This window comes from Elephas maximus, chromosome 2 (assembly GCF_024166365.1).
Source record: "Elephas maximus indicus isolate mEleMax1 chromosome 2, mEleMax1 primary haplotype, whole genome shotgun sequence".
NCBI classification, from domain to species: Eukaryota; Metazoa; Chordata; class Mammalia; order Proboscidea; family Elephantidae; genus Elephas; species Elephas maximus.
The window spans coordinates 198,252,632-198,272,386 of NC_064820.1; the positions used below are offsets into that span (position 1 = coordinate 198,252,632).

The 19,755-nt window shown below is 53.6% G+C and overlaps 1 protein-coding gene across 2 annotated transcripts; it reads left to right on the forward strand.

Annotated features, from left to right (window-relative positions):
* The first annotated feature begins 5,289 nt into the window (after positions 1 to 5,289).
* N4BP3 (NEDD4 binding protein 3) lies at positions 5,290 to 18,146 on the forward strand. Of its 2 annotated transcripts, none has more exons than XM_049874454.1 (5): positions 5,290 to 5,423; positions 10,832 to 11,185; positions 11,444 to 11,974; positions 12,378 to 12,632; positions 12,747 to 18,146. In XM_049874454.1, exons 2-5 carry the CDS (start codon positions 10,865 to 10,867, stop codon positions 13,272 to 13,274), a joined length of 1,635 nt encoding a protein of 544 aa, XP_049730411.1. In that variant the 5' UTR covers positions 5,290 to 5,423; positions 10,832 to 10,864; the 3' UTR covers positions 13,275 to 18,146. The 2 variants fall into 2 exon arrangements, with proteins under 2 accessions (XP_049730411.1, XP_049730410.1); XM_049874453.1 differs by lacking the exon at positions 5,290 to 5,423 and adding an exon at positions 5,612 to 5,775.
* The last annotated feature ends 1,609 nt before the right edge of the window (positions 18,147 to 19,755 follow it).

The following is a 19,755-nucleotide window of genomic DNA, read 5'->3' on the forward strand; positions in this document are numbered from 1 at the left end:
ATTTTGTGTTTTTTGGATTAATGCCAGCCTTGTTGGAGTGAGATGGAATCTCATCGTAGTTTTAATTTGCATTTCTCTAATGGCTAATGATCGAGAACATTTTCTCATGTATCTGTTAGCTGCCTGAATATCTTCTTTAGTGAAGTACGTGTTCATATCCTTTGCCCACTTCTTGATTGGGTTGTTTGTCTTTTTGTGGTTGAGTTTTAACAGAATCATATAGATTTTAGAGATCAGGCGCTGGTCGGAGATGTCATAGCTGAAAATTCTTTCCCAATCTGTAGGTGGTCTTTTTACTCTTTTGGTGAAGTCTTTAGATGAGCATAGGTGTTTGATTTTTAGGAGCTCCCAGTTATCTGGTTTCTCTTTGTCATTTTTAGTAATGTTTTGTATTCTGTTTATGCCTTTTATCAGGGCTCCTAACATTGTCCCTATTTTTTCTTCCATGATCTTTATCGTTTTAGTCTTTATGTTTAGGTCTTTGATCCACTTGGAGTTCGTTTTTGTGCACGGTGTGAGGTATGGGTCCTGTTTCATTTTTTTGCAAATGGATATCCAGTTATGCCAGCACCATTTGTTAAAAAGACTATCTTTTCCCCAATTCACTGACACTGGGCCTTTGTCAAATATCAGCTGCTCATATGTGGATGGATTTATATCTGGGTTCTCAATTCTCTTCCATTGGTCTATGTGTCTGTTGTTGTACCAGTACCAGGCTGTTTTGACTACTGTGGCTGTATAATATGTTCTGAAATCAGGTAGAGTGAGGCCTCCCACTTTCTTCTTTTTCAGTAATGCTTTACTTACCCGGGGCTTCTTTCCCTTCCATATGAAGTTGGTGATTTGTTTCTCCATCACATTAAAAAATGTCATTGGAATTTGGATCGGAAGTACATTGTATGTATAGATGGCTTTTGGTAGAATAGACATTTTTACTATGTTAAGTCTTCCTATCCATGAGCAAGGTATGTTTTTCCACTTATGTAGGTCCTTTTTAGTTTCTTGCACTAATACGTTGTAGTTTTCTTTGTATAGGTCTTTTACATCTTTGGTAAGATTTATTCCTAAGTATTTTATCTTCTTGGGGGCTACTGTGAACGGTATTGATTTGGTGATTTCCTCTTCGATGTTCTTTTTGTTGATGTAGAGGAATCCAAGTGATTTTTGTATGTTTGTGTTATAACCTGAGACTCTGCCAAACTCTTCTATTAGTTTCAGTAGTTTTCTGGAGGATTCCTTAGGGTTTTCGGTGTATAAGATCATGTCATCTGCAAATAGAGATAATTGTACTTCCTCCTTGCCAATCCAGTTGCCCTTTATTTCTTTGTCTAGCCGAATTGCTCTGGCTAGGACCTCTAGCACAATGTTGAATAAGAGCGATGATAAAGGGCATCCTTGTCTGGTTCCCGTTCTCAAGGGAAATGCTTTCAGGCTCTCTCCATTTAGAGTGATATTGGCTGTTGGCTTTGTATAGATGCCCTTTAGTATGTTGAGGAATTTTCCTTCAATTCCTATTTTGGTGAGATTTTTTATCATAAATGGGTGTTGGACTTTGTCAAATGCCTTTTCTGCATCAATTGATAAGATCATGTGGTTTTTGTCTTTTGTTTTATTTATATGGTGGATTACATTAATGGTTTTTCTAATATTAAACCAGCCTTGCATACCTGGTATAAATCCCACTTGGTCGTGGTGGATTAATTTTTTGATATGTTGTTGAATTCTATTGGCTAGAATTTTGTTGAGGATTTTTGCATCTATGTTCTTGAGGGATATAGGTCTGTAATTTTCTTTTTTTGTGATGTCTTTACCTGGTTTTGGTATCAGGGATATGGTGGCTTCATAGAATGAGTTAGGTAGTATTCCGCCATTTTCTATGCTTTGAAATACCTTTAATAGTAGTGGTGTTAACTCTTCTCCGAAAGTTTGGTAGAACTCTGCAGTGAAGCTGTCCGGGGCAGGGCTTTTTTTTGGTTGGGAGTTTTTTGATTACCTTTTCAATCTCTTTTTTTGTTACGGGTCTATTCAGTTGTTCTACTTCTGATTGTGTTAGTTTAGGCAGGTAGTGTTTTTCTAGGAATTCATCCATTTCTTCTAGGTTTGCAAATTTGTTAGAGTACAATTTTTCATAATAATCTGATATGATTCTTTTAATTTCAGTTGGGTCTGTTGTGATGTGGCCCATCTCGTTTCTTATTCGGGTTATTTGTTTCCTTTCCTGTATTTCTTTAGTCAGTCTGGCCAATGGTTCATGAATTTTGTTAATATTCTCAAAGAACCAGCTTTTGGCTTCGTTAATGCTTTCAATTGTTTTTCTGTTCTCTAATTCATTTAGTTCAGCTCTAATTTTTATTATTTGTTTTCTTCTGATGCCTGAAGGATTCTTTTGCTGCTCACTTTCTATTTGTTCAAGTTGTAGGGACAGTTCTCTGATTTTGGCTTTCTTCCTTATGTATGTGTGCATTTATCGATATAAATTGACCTCTGAGCACTGCTTTTGCTGTGTCCCAGAGGTTTTGACAGGAAGTGTTTTCATTCTCATTGCATTTTATGAATTTCTTTATTCCCTCCTTAATGTCTTCTATAACCCAGTCTTTTTTCAGCAGGGTATTGTTCAGTTTCCAAGTATTTGATTTCTTTTCCCTAATTTTTCTGTTATTGATTTCCACTTTTATGGCCTTGTGGTCTGAGAAGATGCTTTGTAATATTTTGATGTTTTGGATTCTGCAAAGGTTTGTTTTATGACCCAATATGTGGTCTATTCTAGAGAATGTTCCATGTGCGCTAGAAAAAAAGTATACTTTGCAGCTGTTGGGTGGAGTGTTCTGTGTAAGTCAATGAGGTCAAGTTGGTTGATTGTAGCAATTAGGTCTTCCATGTCTCTATTGAGCTTCTTATTGGAAGTCCTATTCTTCTCTGAAAGTGGTGTGTTGAAGTCTCCTACTATAATTGTGGAGGTGTCTATCTCACTTTTCAGTTCTGTTAAAGTTTGTTTTATGTATCTTGCAGCCCTGTCATTGGGTGCATAAATATTTAATATGGTTATATCTTCCTGGTCAATTGTCCCTTTAATCATTATGTAGTGTCCTTCTTTATCCTTTGTGGTGGATTTAACTTTAAAGTCTTTTTTGTCAGAAATTAATATTGCTACTCCTGCTCTTTTTTGCTTGTTGTTTGCTTGATATATTTTTTTCCATCCTTTGAGTTTTTGTTTGTTTGTGTCTCTAAGTCTAAGGTGTGTCTCTTGTAGGCAGCATATGGATGGATCATGTTTCTTTATCCAGTCTGAGACTCTCTCTTTATTGGTGCGTTTAGTCCATTTACATTCAGCGTAACTTTAGATAAGTATGTGTTTAGTGCTGTCATTTTGATGCCTTTTTATGTGTGTTGTTGACAATTTCATTTTTTCACTTACTTTTTTGTGCTGAGACGTTTTTCATTGTATCACAACATGTATTTCTGGGGCCACAATTCAGTCTGTAACAGGACAGGAAGGGGTGAATGCACTGAGTGCGTGGAGGGGGGACGAGGAGGTACTTTTTGATTAGGACTGAAACTGCTTCTACCCTGGGGCAGCTTGCCACTACCTAACCAGGTGACCAGGGCAACCTTAAAGGCCTCAGAGACAGCCAGGCAGGAAGGAGTATCTGCCAGGCCAGCTCCAGAGGCAAAGGCTGTGGGGGAGGGGTATGCTCTCATCACCCCAGAGCGAAGAGCCTGTGCAGGAGCCTGTGCACGAGGTGAGGACAGGTAGCCTGGTCCTGGTGGGAGGGGCTGGGAAGCTGAACTTTGTTTCTGCAAATGATGAGTCTGCTAGAAGGACAGAGCCAGGTTGCTCTCTAGCCCTACCCCAACCCCTTGAGCCCTGCATCCCAATCCACTGCAGAGAAGCCCACATCAGGTGTGAGACAAGCTCACTACTGAGCTGTTTGTTGGGGGAGGCTGGCTGGGCGGGGCGGGGCGGGGGGGGTGGGAACAGCCTCCTACCTGAGTTTTCAGCCACTTTCTCCATGATCCAGTCAGTCAGGACCCTCCGGACCCTCTCCCCTCACCAGCCTGTCTTTGACATCTCAGGGCTGGAGGATGCCTTCTGATTTCTTTCCCACCTGCTGGGAATTTCCAAGATGCTGAACACCCTTCCCTTCCCAGCTCCCACTGGCAGCCTGATGCAGGGAAAAGAACATTGGACTGAGAAGTCAGAAGACCCTGGATAAGTCACTGTATTTGTAACAATCCAGGCTTGTGACCCCTGAAGCTGAGTTTTCATCCGAACTAATCATGGAGCCCCTTCTCATAACATAAAATTAACCTTTGAAAATGCACAATTCACAATGTACATTTCCTACTTTCACAGCGTTGTGCAACCGTCACCACTCTCTAGTTCCAAAACATTTTAACCACCCCAAAAAGAATTCCATTAAATAATCACTCCTCACTCCCCCCCTTCCATTCCCTGGCAACCACTAATCTGTTTTCTGTCTCTCTCAATTTCCCTCTTTTGAATGTCTCATGTAAATGGAATCATACAACATAATACCTTTTGTGTCTGGCTTCCTTCACTTAGCTTAATGTTCTACACGGCCATCCTCTAGATGCTTCTTTCACTTAGTATTATGTTCTACAGGTTGACCCCCAATACAGCATGTATCAGTACTTCCTTCCTTTTTATGGGTGAATAATATTCCATTGTATGGATATACCACTTTGTTTATCCATTATTCTGCTGATGAATATTTGGGTAGTTTCCACCTTTTGGCTACTGTCAATGAACATACCTGTACAAATATTTGTTTGAATACCTCTTTTAATTCTTTTGGGTATATACCTAAGAATGGAATTGCTTCCTCATATAGCGGCACTGGGTTTATTTATTTATTTTTTTATAGTACTGTATGTTTAACTTTTTGACGAAAAGAGAAGTTTGAATTTTTGGGATTCGAATGCCTTTAGGTGGATGCCACGGTCTCCATCTCTTCCCATTGTCTTACACCCAGCCCGCTTGACTCACTTGTCTAGCCCCTGAAGGCATCTGAATTTGCTGCCCCTGGAAGGCTTTGGCGGCAAAATACTTGGGAGAGTGCCCAAGTCAGCGGCTAACAAGCAGTGGACCTCGAGAAAGTGTCTTCACCTCTCAGAGTATTATTTCGCTTGGCCTCAAAAGGATGCTGCTGCTCACGTGCGAGGAGGCGCTGAGATCATGAAGGTGAGGGACCGAAGCTGTCGAGTTCTGGAAACGGAGAGAGGCGGGCGAGGCCAGGAAGAGGAGGAGGAGCCAGGCGCCGTCCCAGGGCGTCACCGCACTGGGGCTGCGGACCCGGCCAGTCCGAAGCTGGCGCGCCCAGGGCGGCCGCGGTGCGGGGTGCAGCCAGCAGAGAGCTACGCTGTTGGGCCGGCCTGGTAGAGCGGAGCCCGGCAAAGCTCAGGTTGGATTACGGGTGGGCGGGTGTGCCCCGCGGTCCCCGCCCCCCCCATCCGGGCCTGGCCGGGCTCAGGGCTCGCCGCGCGCGGTGAGTCAGACCGGGTTTTCCCTCCACCTCTGGGCCAGGAGAGCAGCGCTCGCCGCGCCAGTCCCTCCCTCGCCAATCCGGCTCCGGCGTCCGCCCGCCCGCCCTCCCGCGTTTTCCCGGCGCCGGCCGCAGCGCCGCGCCGGCCCGGCTCGCGGTCCCCGCAGAGAGCGGCTGCTTGAAGAGAGGTTTCAAATCCGCGCGAGGAAAGCGTAGTGCGCAAGGCGGGGAGCGCGGCCGGCGCCGAGCGCACGAGTGCGGCGGCAACATGGTAAGTGGGCGCGCTTTGCCGCGGGCCAGGGCCCGGGCTAGACCCGGGGGTGGGGCCGTCGCCGTGGTCGTTCTGTCTGGGCGTCCTTGACCAAGCTGTAGCCCCTCGCTGCCTGAGGCACCCGTCTGAGACAGGGTGCGAGTGTGCCAAGGTGGCTGCGACTCCCGGAAACCGACCGAGTCACGGACCGATCCCGACGCCCGGCTGGAAGGTTAGGCGGCAGGTTTATTCTCTTCGCCGCCGCCCCCTGCAAGTGCTCTTTACTTGGCGCAGCGCCCCGGACCCCTGGGGCAGGCGTCCGGGGCGCGGGAGTCGGACCCAGCAGCCTCCACCCCAATGTTAAGCAACTCCCTACAAGCCCCAGGGAGGGTAGAGCCGCGCCCCCCACCCCAGGTAGCTCGAGGGGAATTAGGTGGAGATGCCAGCTTCGGCTGCCCCTCGGCTCGCCCCATGAGACCCTTTGGCTCTCCGCGCCCAGATACCCCCTTTTTTCCTCACCCCCCGCCTGTCCACGCTGCAGCTTGCTGCCAGGCGCCCTGACCTGTGGATGAGGGACGCCCCCAGGTTTTGGCGCCCAGAGCACTGTCCCAGTGCTTAGACAAAACCTTTGGCCAAAGTGAGGGCCGCCCTGGGACCAGGTCGAAATCAGGACCTCAGCTGTGTCCGAGAATAGGACTGGGACCCGCGGTCCCCTCCCCACCCCCACCCCCATCGGAACAGATGGGGCTCTCCAGGCGTTCCCCAGGGGTTCGCCCCTGCCACCTTCTGTCTCCTGCCGGCCTTCTTTCTGCACAGCCTGGGGAAGGGGCAGAGACCGGGCGCCGTCTTGGCCCGGTGAACAGTGTGCGTGCTCCCGGGGCCTTCCCAGGCAGGCAGGCAGGGCTTCTCTGTGGCTGTGTGTGGGTGTGTACGTTTGAGACTGTGAATGAAAGCGCCAGCTTGCTCCCGCCACCGCCTATGGAGCTAGCAGCTTCCAGGGCTTGGAGTCTACATGGAAGAGTGATCCCACTATTTTTTCCTGCCCCAGGGGCAGGCGGGAGGGAATCAAGGCTGGAGGAGGGGGCTAGGGTCCAAACCTGCCTGCTACAGATGCTTTCGGGAGAAGTGGGCGTGGGGGGCTGAGGTAAACATACATAGAGACAGTGTGTGTCCCCATGGGGGCCAGGAGGTGACCCCTGGCTGGGACAGTCTGGTCCAGTAGAGAGAACTTCGTCCAGGGAATCCAGATTGCTTGCCACTGTGGGATTTGGGGCAACTCACTTCCTCTTTCTGGACCTCAGTTTCCTTGTTTGTAAAATGGGATGAAGGTAATTACTGTCCTGCCTGCCCCAGAGGCTGTTGTGGATATGAGATGAGATGATGAAATGCAAGGGCTAAGAAAACTGTAGAAAGCTGTGCAACTGTATAGCAATACTAAGAGTCGCTCCTCCAGGGGCTAGGCACTGAGCTCTGCCCCCAAGTGTCCTCTCTCCTCTCTGGGCCCCCTTGCCCACTGCCCCTCTTTTAGAGCTGGGACATTCCAGTCTCATTCCTCTGGGGCAGCTGCAGACACGCCTCCAGCTAAGCTGATCCCTCAGCAGGTGGTGGGACCCTCCCTTGGGGCCAGGGCTCAGGAGGGGCTAACCACAGCTAAGACCAGACTGGGAGCTTCCTGCCCACATAGGGGCTGGGATGTCCACCCCAGAGGAGAGAGGCAAGGCAGGGCCAGAGAAGGCCTCCTAATAAGACAAACATACTCTTTAAACCTGTGCACTTTCTCTCTGGGCAGCTGACAGGACCTTAGCCACATTATTTCACCTCTTGGGCCTTAGTTTCTTCTTCCGAAGAAGGCGATAACAGTCCTCACCTCCTGTGTGTGTTACAAGGATGTGGTAGTGCCCAGGTCAGGCCTGACCCAACTTGGTACCCACTGCCAGGCATGGGCATACTCCCTGCTAGTCCTTCTCTGCTTCAAGGCCAGTACAGTCCCCCAGATGCCCTGTGTCTATCTCCACAAAGTTAGTCCAAAAAAGTTACCCCTCTGTGCCCAGGGTTTTCTGTGCTGCCCATTAGTCTTGGTGTCAGGTGATGAGAGCAGAAGTAAGGGGCCCTGTTGGGGCAGCTGGGGCCCAGGGAGATGTGGCTTGTGCTGCCTGGCCCAAATCTAGCCCAGCTGGGTGGTGGGGAATTTCAGCTCTGTGCTGAGCCCTGGGCCCAGGGCAGGCACCCAGCTCTGGCCAGGGAAGCAGGAGGAAGCCCCAGCTTTTTGCTTTGCTGGTCCCATTGAGGCTGCAAGGCCCTTGCCCTCTTGCCCCCACTTCTTTCTCTCGTAAGTCCTCTGCAGCCCAGCCTGCGCAGCTGCCCCAGCCAGACCATACCAATCCCGTGGCTTCCCAGCAACAGGGAGGAATGTGTATGTTGAGGGACGGGGTGGCAGTGGGGTAGACCCCTTCAGGAGGAGAGACTAGTCCCCAGACAGACCCGGGCAGGCTGGAGCCTCCGGAAAGCTAGGGGCTTGGGCCCTCCTGGGGGAGCTGGCCATATAGCAGAGCAGTTACCCGGTGGGGGAGGGGGCCTGGAGGAGAGGGGCCACCTGTACCCCTTTCATCAAACTTCATGGCTGTTTCTAACTGCTCCAGTTATTTACACACACACGTGCACCTGCATCTAGCCTGGAGGCTGGGAAGGAGACCTGGGTCTTCATGCTGGGGTGTTGCTCTATTCCATCTGTGTGTGTGTCCTGGGGTGCTCGGTGCTGTGTTACTGTGTCTGCTGTTGGAGGGACTGTCCGTGCTGCTGGGTGGGACTGATTGTGGACTGTTAAGTGTATTGTATGCATTGCTGTGGTTACTTCTCGTCCAAGGTTTCCTCCTGAACCTGAGACCCATTGTGGGGAAAACAGGGTGTCAGTCATCTCAGGAAGATAGGCACTGCCCAGGGGAAGGCGAGGTGGTATGTGTAGTGAAGTGGGCGTATTTGGCACCATGGCCAACATTGCTGCCCCCATGTTTGTACAGGGTTTATGTTTCACCCTGTGCTGTCTCTGTGACTGTCACAAGAACCCTGCCAGAGAGGCAAGGCAGGCACTGTCTTTCCCATTTTAGAGATGGGGAAACTGAGCTATGGCAAGGGGTGGAGCATCAGTGTCCAGAGTCCCACAGAGGCTGTGTGGGGCAGGGCTGGACACCAGCTGTCTGCTGTACTCCTCCCCAGGCTGCCTCCCAGGAGCAACAGGAGTTCAGTGTGTCTCTGTCACTGGGGGAATTACCACTGGGGGGTGGGTGGGGAATCAGGGTGGGAGGCAAGATGCTTGAATTCCAATCCTTTTGCCCATGGGTGACATCCTGGGGCCCTCAACTAGTCATTCAGGAGCCACGTACTGGGATCACCCTCACCCTGACCAGCTCTTTGACCTTGGGCAAGTCACTGCACCTTTCTGAGCCAGTGTCCTTAACCTAAAAATACTGACAGTAGCTACGTCACAGGACTCAGACCTCTACCCAGGGCCTCAATGCCATAGGAGCGTAGCACCTGTGATTCTGTACCTGTCTGAGCACCACCCTACTCTCCCCACCCTGGGTGGCTATGACACCCTCAGAGGGGTTGGAGCCTGGGATATGCCCACTCGCATCCGCCTCCCTTCCCCTACCCAGGTCTGGTGGCTGAAAGGGCCTGGTTGGGAAGGATATTTGTCCCCGGGGTAAGGTTGAGGGCTACAGGGTGTCGGGGGCAAGGCATGGCCCTTCCTCTCGTTCCCTGGTCTCCCACAAACACAAAACCTGGAAATGGTTGAGGAAGATGGAGCCTCCTAAAGACCATTGTTTGGGGCAGGCTTGGGTGTCCCGGAAGCACATTGGTGGGTGGTGGGGACTTGCAGCTGCAGCCAGCCGGCCTGCTGGGAGTTTGTCCGGTAATGTGCTCAGCTGCACGTGCGTGTGAGCAGAGAGGATGGCATCTGTCCATCCATCCCACAAATCACCTACTGTGTGCAGGGTGCTGGGCAAGGTTTAAGGGATTCCTCCAGAGTCCGGGTCCCAGCACAGGTGGGAGAGGTCCGTAGGCTTGGTCACTCAGCCGGCCAGCAGGCGCATATGGATCTGACTGGCTCAGCTTAGCTCCAGCCGGCGAGCGTGGACTCAGGCACGCTGGCCTGGGTGCTTTGTCATATTATCTCACCCTGTTCTGCAGCATCCCTGTGTGGTATGATGTATTATCTCCGTTTTACAAATGAGGAAATCATTTCAAAGAAGCCATGGTTTGGCAAGGTCATTCACTGATTGGCTCCAGGCAGCGTCAGAGTCTGGGATCCTGCCCTGCCTGGTGGTGGGCTTTGGAGTGACAGCATCTGCAGGGGTTGGCCGGGGCTCAGCGACCCCTTCCCTCTGCCTTCCCCTCTACACAGCCATGAACACCTGTCCCGGAAGTTGTGTCCATTGTCCTCTCCATCCTTCCTCCCCTCAGGCCCTTCCTGTGTGTATCCCTCCCACTGTAGCCCCCAGGCCCCACCCATTCCAGATGTTTCCCTTGGGGAACTCTGACCCTTGGCAGGAAGAGGGGCTGAACTGGGTTTTCACCTTCCCAAGGAATGAAGACGGAATGGAGAGTCTGAAGCCATGGGCCCTGGTTCCCTGTGCCCTTGCCCCCCAAATTTGGTGGGGAGCCCGGGAGGATAGTATGGTCAGGGTTCACACAGAGCCTGAGTCCAGCCTCCTTGGCCCTTTGCTGCTCGGTCCTGGGCCGGGGAGGTGGGGGGGGGGCAGGGGCAGGGAGGCTCTCTTGCTGCTTGAGGGTCATAACCCATCCCCCACACCCTCTTTAGTCTCGGTGCCCCAGCTGGGGCAGCTCCCATGTCCTTTTCCTCAGACTTGCCCAGTGGCTTTGGGGTCTGCACCTCTTTCTCTTACCAGCCTGAGAATCCTGTCCTGGGATTCTCTCTGGGACCCACAACTGCCTGCCCCTGGGCCTGAGCCTGGGCCAAGTGGAAAACTATCCCCAAGAGCAAGCACCTGGTTTCAGGGACACTGGGGAGGTGGGCAGCAAATCCCACCCACCCCTGATGGAGTCTTCTGATCCCCAGAAGCAGCCGCTGCCTATGCCCTGTTGAAACTTCATGGCCACAGCCCCAGGCCCTGCTGGCATTGCCATGGGCAGCGTGGGCAGCCTGTTGGAACGGCAGGACTTCTCCCCTGAAGAGCTACGGGCAGCGCTTGCAGGGTCCCGGGGCACCCGCCAGCACGATGGGCTCCTCCGAAAGGGCTTGGGCCAGCGTGAGCTCCTCAGCTACCTGCACCTCCCCAAGAAGGACAGTAAGACCGCCAAGCGGGCTGCTCGGAATGAGCCCTCTGACTACACCACCCTCTACTACCGTGAACATCCCTGGGCTGGGGACTTCAGCAAGACCTCACTGCCTGAGCGGGGCCGCTTCGACAAGGTGCACCTCTGTCCATGCCCTTCACTTGGGGGAGGAGAGGCTTGGGGATGGGACTCTGGAGGCCTGCTTGGAGACCCTGGGGCTGGGACAGGGTAGGCTCGGATGTAAAATGTTGTTCTGGGCTGGCCTGAGCTCGGTCACTGCCTGTTGGCGACACAGGCACACTGTTCTCTGGAAGGATCCCCGGGGACGGGGGAGCATTGGGTGGGCAGACAAGGCGGCCAGCCCAGAGACTCACGATGCCCTCTCTTCCCGCAGTGCCGCATTCGCCCATCGGTGTTCAAGCCCGCAGCAGGCACTGAGAAAGGCTTCCTATCCATGCAGAGCCTGGCTGCCAATAAGGGCCAGAAGCTGTGGCGCAGCAATGGCAGCCTGCACACACTGGCCTGCCACCCTCCCCTGAGCCCGGGTCCCCGGGCTAGCCAGGCACAGGTCCGGGCCCAGCTGCTGCATGCCCTCAGCCTGGATGAGGGTGGTCCTGAGCCCGAGCCCAGCCTGTCAGACTCCTCTAGCGGGGGGAGCTTTGGCCGTAGTCCCGGCACTGGCCCCAGCCCCTTCAGCTCCTCCGTGGGCCACATCAACCACCTGGGGGGCTCGCTGGACCGGGCCTCACGGGGCCCTAAGGAGGCAGGACAGCTGGCTGTGCTGAGCTGTCTTCCTGAGCCACCACCCCCCTACGAATTCTCCTGCCCCACTGCCGAGGAGGTGGTGGCCACAGTGCTGCCTGAGACCTGTGAGGAGCTCAAGAGGGGCCTCGGGGAGGAGGACAGCTCCAACCCCTTCACACAGGTAAATGAGGCACCTTCTCGGGGGTCCTCCTGTGTCCCTTGGCATTGGGGTATGGGGCAGACAAGAAGTCCCCAGCCAGCCCACCCACATAGCTCTGAGCACAGGAGAGTAACAAAGGGGAAGATGACTCGGCTTCTGTCCCCCACCCCACGTATCACTGGTGGTCCTTGCGTGGGAGTTGGGTGGGACAGAGAGAGAGGTTCCCTAGGGGGCATCCCAAGTCAGGCAGCATGTGTGTCTGGGGCACTGAGCCCGGTGGTGCTGGGTATAGGACATGAGCCAGGGCTGGAGTGTTGGGATATCAGCTGTATGAGTGCAGCGGTCCATGTCGAGGCTGCTGGGCTGTGGGTGGGTGTCCAACATGACTGCACTGGCTGCAGCTGGCTCCTCTTCTCCTGGACAGGTGCTGGAGGAGCGGCAGCGGCTATGGCTGTCAGAGCTGAAGCGTCTGTACGTGGAACGGCTGCATGAGTTTGCCCAGAAGGCTGAGCGGAGTGAGCGTAACCTCCAGCTTCAGTTGTTCATGGCCCAGCAGGAGCAGCGGCGCCTGCGCAAAGAGCTGCAGGCTCAGCAGGGCCTGGGCCCTGAGCCTCAGTCCCTGGGCACCCTTCCAGATGGCGACCCCAGCATCCGACCGGAGGAGGAAGCCAGATGGGAGGTGAGAGATGGCCAGGTGCTCAGAGGAACTCCCCCGACCCTGTGGCCCCGGTCTGGTCCTCTGCCTGCCCCCAGCCATCTCCCCTTACCTTGCCCATCCTGTGTCCCTCTGCAGGTGTGCCAGAAGACAGCGGAGATCAGCCTCCTGAAGCAGCAGCTGCGGGAGGCCCAGGCAGAGCTGGCTCAGAAGCTGGCTGAGATCTTCAGCCTGAAGACGCAGCTTCGGGGCAGCCGGATGCAGGCGCAAGCCCAGGACGCAGAGCTGGCCCGGCTGCGTGAGGCTGTGCGGAGTCTGCAGGAGCAAGCCCCTCGGGAGGAAGCCCCGGGCAGCTGTGAAACTGATGACTGCAAGAGCCAGGGGCGACTGGGAGAGGCTGGAGGCAGCGAGGCCCGGGATAGTGCTGAGCAGCTGCGGGCTGAGCTGCTGCAGGAGCGGCTGCGGGGCCAGGAGCAGGCGCTGCGCTTTGAGCAGGAGCGGCGGACGTGGCAGGAGGAGAAGGAGAGAGTGCTGCGCTACCAGCGGGAGATCCAGGGGGGCTACATGGACATGTACCGCCGCAACCAGGTGCTGGAGCAGGAGCTACGGGCACTGCGGGAGCCCCCCACACCCTGGAGCCCTCGGCTTGAATCCTCCAAGATCTGAGGCCAGCAGAGTAAGCTGACAGAAGAACTGTCAGAAGATGGCCTGGGCAAGTCCGCCCCAAGGCAGCAGGCCCCTTCCCTTCCCTAGGCCTGGGGCAGAATCTTTGAGGCTGGTCCAGGGGTAGGAGTCCACCTAGAGGAGGGATCCACTGGGGTTGTGGGCTGAATAGGTGCCAGGAGAAGGAGTACCCTTGGAGAGGAGCACCCAGGCAGGGCCCAGACCTGCTCCCTGGAGTGGGGCAGTACAGGAAAGGAGATTGGGGCATAAAGAGCCCCGTGATACAGAAGGGCCAGCATGAAGGAGGGAGGTGTGGACCTGGGCTGAGACCTCCCTGGAAGGAGGCTGGGATGGAAACATTGGCCTCCCCCAGAATAAAACCAGGTTTTCTATGAGAAGGCCCTGGCTGATACATCAGGCCTGGCCCTGGCCCAAGTCCAAAAGAGTGGTGACTGATTGGGGTTGTTGACCTGGGCTCCAGCTCCTCCCTGGGAAGGAGGACTTGGTCAGTGAGAGGGATATGTGCCCGGATCTGTGTGTGAAGCCACTGAGTGCCATCATTTGGGGAATGAAGGAAGCTTTCTTCTCACCTTAGCACTGCACGATTCCTTAGCAGCTGCGTGGGCTAGAATTTCTTCAGCACCAGTGGGGTTATTGATAAGGAACAATACAGGGGAACCCCAGGAAAACAAAAGGGCAAGTCAACCAGGGCATTTCTAGAACACGAACTATTTTCTTGGTGGGAAGCCTGGGCCGCAGGTGCCCAGACCCCTGCTAGGTTTACGACTGGCCTGACAGCTTCTGCCAAAGGCTCTGGGAGAGCCCCACCCTGCCCGTCCCGGATGCACTTTTGTCTTTCTGTGTGTCTGTGGTGGGCCCTTCTTCAGTTAATGCTAGAGGGTGGGAGGGTGGCTAGGAAGGTGCAGGAGAAGAAGCAGGAAAGCTTGTAGGTCAGTTGGTACAGGGTCTTCAGCACAGCAAGGAGTGTGAACATTTCCCCGTGGCAGTGACCATGGCGTATTTGTAAGCTGGGGTGAGATGAATGGGATTTGTATTCTGGAAAGTCCTTCCTAGGGAGGAAACAGACCTCTTTTCTCCCCTGCTCTTGCTCAGCTTCCTTGGAGATGTATCACTAGGATGGCTGCCTCTGCACTGAGTGCTTACTATCTGATAGTGCTTACTATCCCCCCCTCAGCCTCTGGTTTAGCAGTGGCAGCCTCTGAATTCTCATCAGAAACCCCCTAGTTTGCTCCCTTTTACTGTGTACCTGCCTACCAGGGCCAAGGCCTGGTAGTATCCTTCAGCGAGCAGGTGGGTTGTAGTGGTGAAGTCGAGTCAGAGTATAGGGGTATGGATGGGTGGATGGGGTGTTTATGAGCTGTGGAACAAGAGCTGGTACACCCGCCCTTGTAGGGTGGAGAATGGGGTGTGTGAATTGTCTGTTTTGAGGATGGTGTTTATAGCTCTTTGAGTGGCAGGTGTGTGTAGAGGTATGTGCTTGCGGGTGGTGGGTGTGTCCAAGGGGGTGTGTTTGGGACACCTGGCCCTCCTGGGTTGGAGGCAGGGAAAGCTGCTTTCCAATCCCTCTCTCTACCCCCATTCCTTCCTGCCAGCCCCAGTCCCTTTATCAGGTCTGGTCAGGCCCGGATGGACCTCTGGGCTTAGCTGAGACCCATCTAGGCCCACACCTGGGCCCAGGTCTTCTGCCTAGGAAATGGGGAGTACCCAGGTTAGCCAGGCCTGTCACGAATCCTTAGTGTCCATTTCACAGACCCCTCCAGAGGGCTCTGGGCTGATGGCCCTGCAGAGGACCCCCCAGAGCTGGGTGCTGGCCTGAAGCTGAGGTCACACCTTCCTATGGCCAGCTGATGGTCAGGCTGGTGCCCATGTGCCCCACAGGGGCCAGGGCCACCTCGTGGTATACCAGCCTGTAGAACAGCTCCCCACCTAGCAATTAGGGAGCTGGGCTGGCCAGCACAGCCCTCGGGGAGTGGGTGGGCGGTACCAAAACTTGGCAGCTGTGCCAGAAACCACAGCCAGGCCCAAATGTTGGGGGAGGGCATGAGAGAGCCGGAACTGGGGCGTCTCAGAGGGAACCAGATCCCTGGGTTAGCTAATCTGTGCCAGGCAAACCAGTTCTCGGGTCCCCAAGCCGGCTGGGTGGCTCTGGGGCCAGCTGATCACAGGTGCCAGTGCAGTGGCTACTGCTTCGGGGCAGCCCCTCCCTCCTGTGCCCGGTGGGCCCTGTGGCTCCTCAGCTGCTCTGTCCAGCCTCTATCTTGGAGACTCCAGGAGCCCAGCAGTCCACTCCAGGCCTGTGGTGAGCCCCCCCACCAAGCCCCCCATCCGTCCTGTTCCCCCCAGGCTCTGATCGAGTCATGCCTCCGATTCAAAGCTTCCAGTGGCTCCTTGGGCCCCTTAGCCTATCACTGAGGCCCCTGACAGTCTGGCCTCCCGGGTCATCCAGTGTGGTGCCCTCTTTTGACCCAGCCACCCCTCAGAGCCCTCTGGGCCCTCATCCTCCTGGTACACCCCTCCTCACAGTGCTAGTATCTTGCCTCCACAGGTGATCCCTGCCCCCTGCACTGCCTGGGTACCCCCTCCTCCCTGTGCCCACAGCCCCCGTATGTCCATCAGCTGCTGTACTTGTTGGGCATCTGTCTCCACAGGCTGTGGGCACTGCCAGGGCAGAGTGACACCTTCTGGTTTTATCCCTGTTCAGAGCCCTGTTCCAGCGCCAGCCTAGATGACAATGGGGGGGGGGGTGTGGAATCAAGGGCGACCAGATGCCCCCTTAACCTAGGGTGGGTTTTAATTGGGGGTGGGGTGCGGTAGGAAAGGCTCCAGCTCTGAAGTTCATGCCCTATTGGTGGCACCTGCCCCATGCTGGGCCCTGTGCGAAGACAGAGGCTCTAGAAGGCCAGTGGCCCTTCATTCCACAGGTGAAGGTTCTCAGGTGAGCACACAGAGGTGATCTAAGGCCCTCTGGCTCCCTGCCCTTGCTGTGATGACCCATGGGTGGGGGAGGGAGATAATACAAATTCATGTTAGTGAACATTTTGGAGAGTGACTGGGGCCAGGCAGGAGATGGAGGTTGGGGAGATTCCAGAAGAGCTCAGAGCTGTAGGAGAGGGGGACATATAGACACAGGAACAACCAGTGGCTTCTGCAACAGTGAGCCAGGCGGCAGGGCATGGAGAAGGCAGAGGGGCCCTTCCTGGGAGGATGAGGGGAAATTGCTCAGACTGTATTAGGGAGTCTTTCTCCAAGGAGGGTGCAGGCCCTGCAGGGACAATTCAGATAGGGCTCCTCCTCACCCTAGTGGGTGGGGGCTCAGCCCTCTGTATTTGATTCAGGAAAGAAAAAGCATATGATGTCTCTTGCAATAAAAACAAAAGTGGTGTGTCCCACCAGAGAGGTGAGGCTTCAGTGCTGTGGGCAGCCAGGGGAGAGCAGACTAATTGTCACTCTGGGTGGTGGGTGGGGCAAGCTTCCCTGAGGAAGGGACGACCAAGCTGGCCTTCACTGAGGTTGGGGGATTTCCTTGGGGTTAGGTATGAGTTGAGGGCATTCCAGAATGCATCATCTAGACGTGGACAAGGGAAGTACGGGGCAGGTTTTGGGGGATAAGGTCTGCTTGGACGCCAGGTTGGGGGGCATGGCAAAGGGCAGGTGGACCAGGAGGCAGAACCAATCCCAGACAGCCTGTAAAAAAGCAAGCACAAGAGGACTTTATTCTGCAGGCCATGGGTGGGGTCCCTGAGCAGCCAGGGGGAAGAGTGACCCAAGACCAGCAGTCACGCAGGACCCCACGCTTACTTGGTATAACACCATGCTGTCTTGGAGCCCTGGTGGCACAGAGATTAAGAGCTCAGCTGCTAACTAAAAGATCTATACTTTGAATCCTCCAGCCTTTTCTTGGAAAACCTATGAGGCAGTTCTATAGAGTCGCTAAGAGTCAGCACTGACTTGACAGCAAAGGGGTTTTTTAAGGGTTGCTGCCTTGAGATTCTTAATCAATTTTAAACAAGGGGCCCTGTATTTTTATTTTGCACTGGACGATGTAAAATATGTAGCTGGCCCTGGCCTAAACCAAAGTCTTGCAGGAGTGATGGGAACAGGGAAAAGGGGCAGGGATCAGGTTAGGGGCCACCTGCAGGCAACAGAAGGAAAAGAAGATGAAGAGGGCCTGAGCAGATCCCAGGTCTGGCTAGGGTGATCAGGAAGGCCCTTTTGGCTCCCACGGGCTGAGCCCTAGTGCTCCCAGGTTCCGTGGAGGAGGGCAGGCAGTGGGTCCAATGCTGTGAGTCAGTATAGGCGCAGCAGCACACAACTCTTTGTGTACCTTTTTTTCCCTCCACCCATCTTAAGGTATAAAAAAAAAATACCAAAAAAAACGCTGTCCAGTTGATTCTGACTCAGCAGCCCTGTAAGACATGGTAGAACTGCCCCATAAGGTTTCCAAAGAGCGCCTGGTGGATTTGAACTGCCAACCTTTTGATAAGCAGCCATAGCTCAACCGCTACGCCACCAGGGTTTCCCAAGGTATAACCTGCATATGGTAAAATTTACCATGTTTTAAGTAAAGTTTTTAGAGTTTTGACAAACACATAGAATTGTATAACCAACTCTACAATCAAGATATAGTTCGATAACCTCTGTGCTCCTCTGTAGTCAACCCTTATCCCCCACCCCCAGTTCCTGACAACCATTTATCTCTTTTCTCAATGACCTTGTTTTTCTTTTCTTTTTCCTTCTTGTGAGGGATGTTTAACCCCACCACATATTAGGGCATATTACAAAACAGCAAATAAAACAATACCAATATGATATTGGTGCAAAAATAAAAATATACCTCAGCAGAACAGAATCAAGAGCCAAAAGTAGATTCAATTTTGTAGGTAATATATGGTAAATGACTTCAAAACAAAATAAGGATTATTTAACAAGGGGTGCTGGGATAACTGGATGATTGGGGGGGGAGGTCATACTTTGCACCATCCCTTGCCAGAATGAACATTTGAGGAGTTAAGTTTAAAAAATCCAGCAAAGAGTTAAATAGGCTATTAATGAATTAGTGGGGGACTTAAGTATCTCCGTTTTGAAGCAAAAAAGGAAAAAAAGCAACAAAAAAAACCCCACAAAACAAAAACCCAATGGAGACGGACTGACAAAATCAACTATCTCACAAAACTTCATGCACAATGAAAAGTAATAAAATCAAGATGGAAAGACAGCTACTGCCCTGGGAAAGCAATGACAAAGGTTAAATGACCGTAGTGTGTCAGGCCTGGGCTTCAGAGCCTAAACAGTGAAGCCCGGGGCATCTGCGAAAGCCTGTGAGGTCCTGTGGGCTCAGAGGCGGTGACGGAGACCCTCGGCCCCCCGGGGCAAGGTTCACCAACTCCCCACCTCCGCGGCTCCCGCGTGGGGCCCACAACACCCAGGCTCCGGGTGCACCAAGAGGCCTTTCTGGGGCCGCTCCGACGCCGCTGCGGACACCCTCCTCCCTGCCAGGTTGAACCCATAAGCTTTTTAAGCCTGTTTGCCAATTATTTAGCAACCTCGAAGTATACTTGAGAAACTACTGTGTTCCAAGCATATGGGTGTTGGTGATACAACCGTGATGAGTAGGAAGTCCCAGCACTGATGGAGCCTTTATCCCAGAAGGGGGTGGGGAGATAGGGACGGGGAGGCAGAACAATGCAAAAGATCATTTCAAGTCAAGTGCTATAAAGAAAACAAAACTGGATAGTACAAGATTAAGAGTGTTTTGAGGTGGCTGGGGAGAGAGGAGAGGGTGGAGGGCTACAAGGGAGGATGCCCTAAAAGTAGGGGAAACAGAGACAGAGCCTTTTCTCTTGGGCTGTGTCTAAGTCCAGGACCCTGAGGCCTGTATGGGCTTCTTTGCCCCTTTCCTCCAGAGTAAGGGCCTGGGGGCTGGAAGATTCAGTCCTGGAGAGGGCTTGGGGTTATGGCCCCTCCTCTCTCCATAACCCTTGCCCTCTCTCCTTAGGGCCGCTGTGCGACGCCCCCACCCCTTGCCACTCCCCACCACCGAGGAGAGAGACAAAGGGAGGGAGGAAGGGCTGGGACTGTGTCCTCCCAGGAAAACTCAATTCCCCTGTTGGATACCCTGTGGGCAGATTAAGTAAGTACAGGTTTAGGGGACCTGAAAAGCCGGGACACAAAAAGAGGACAGCCCTGAAGAGCCATCGCCGGAAAAACCTCACTGTTGGACTCCTTACATACATTGTACTGTTCGGTATAGCCTCGACTTTGGATGAGGGCGGGGAACGAGGTGGCATAATCACGTCTGCATTTAGGGCTTCGGAGCACTCAAACCCGGACCGCAGAGGGTGGGGAGCTGGGGAGAGCCAAGGAGCTGGCACCCAGGCGCACCCCGACCAGGTGCCGGGGCTACCGCCCCCTCGCACCCCCCGCCGGCGAGTGAGTGGTTAGGGCCGATTCCGGCCAGCGGACG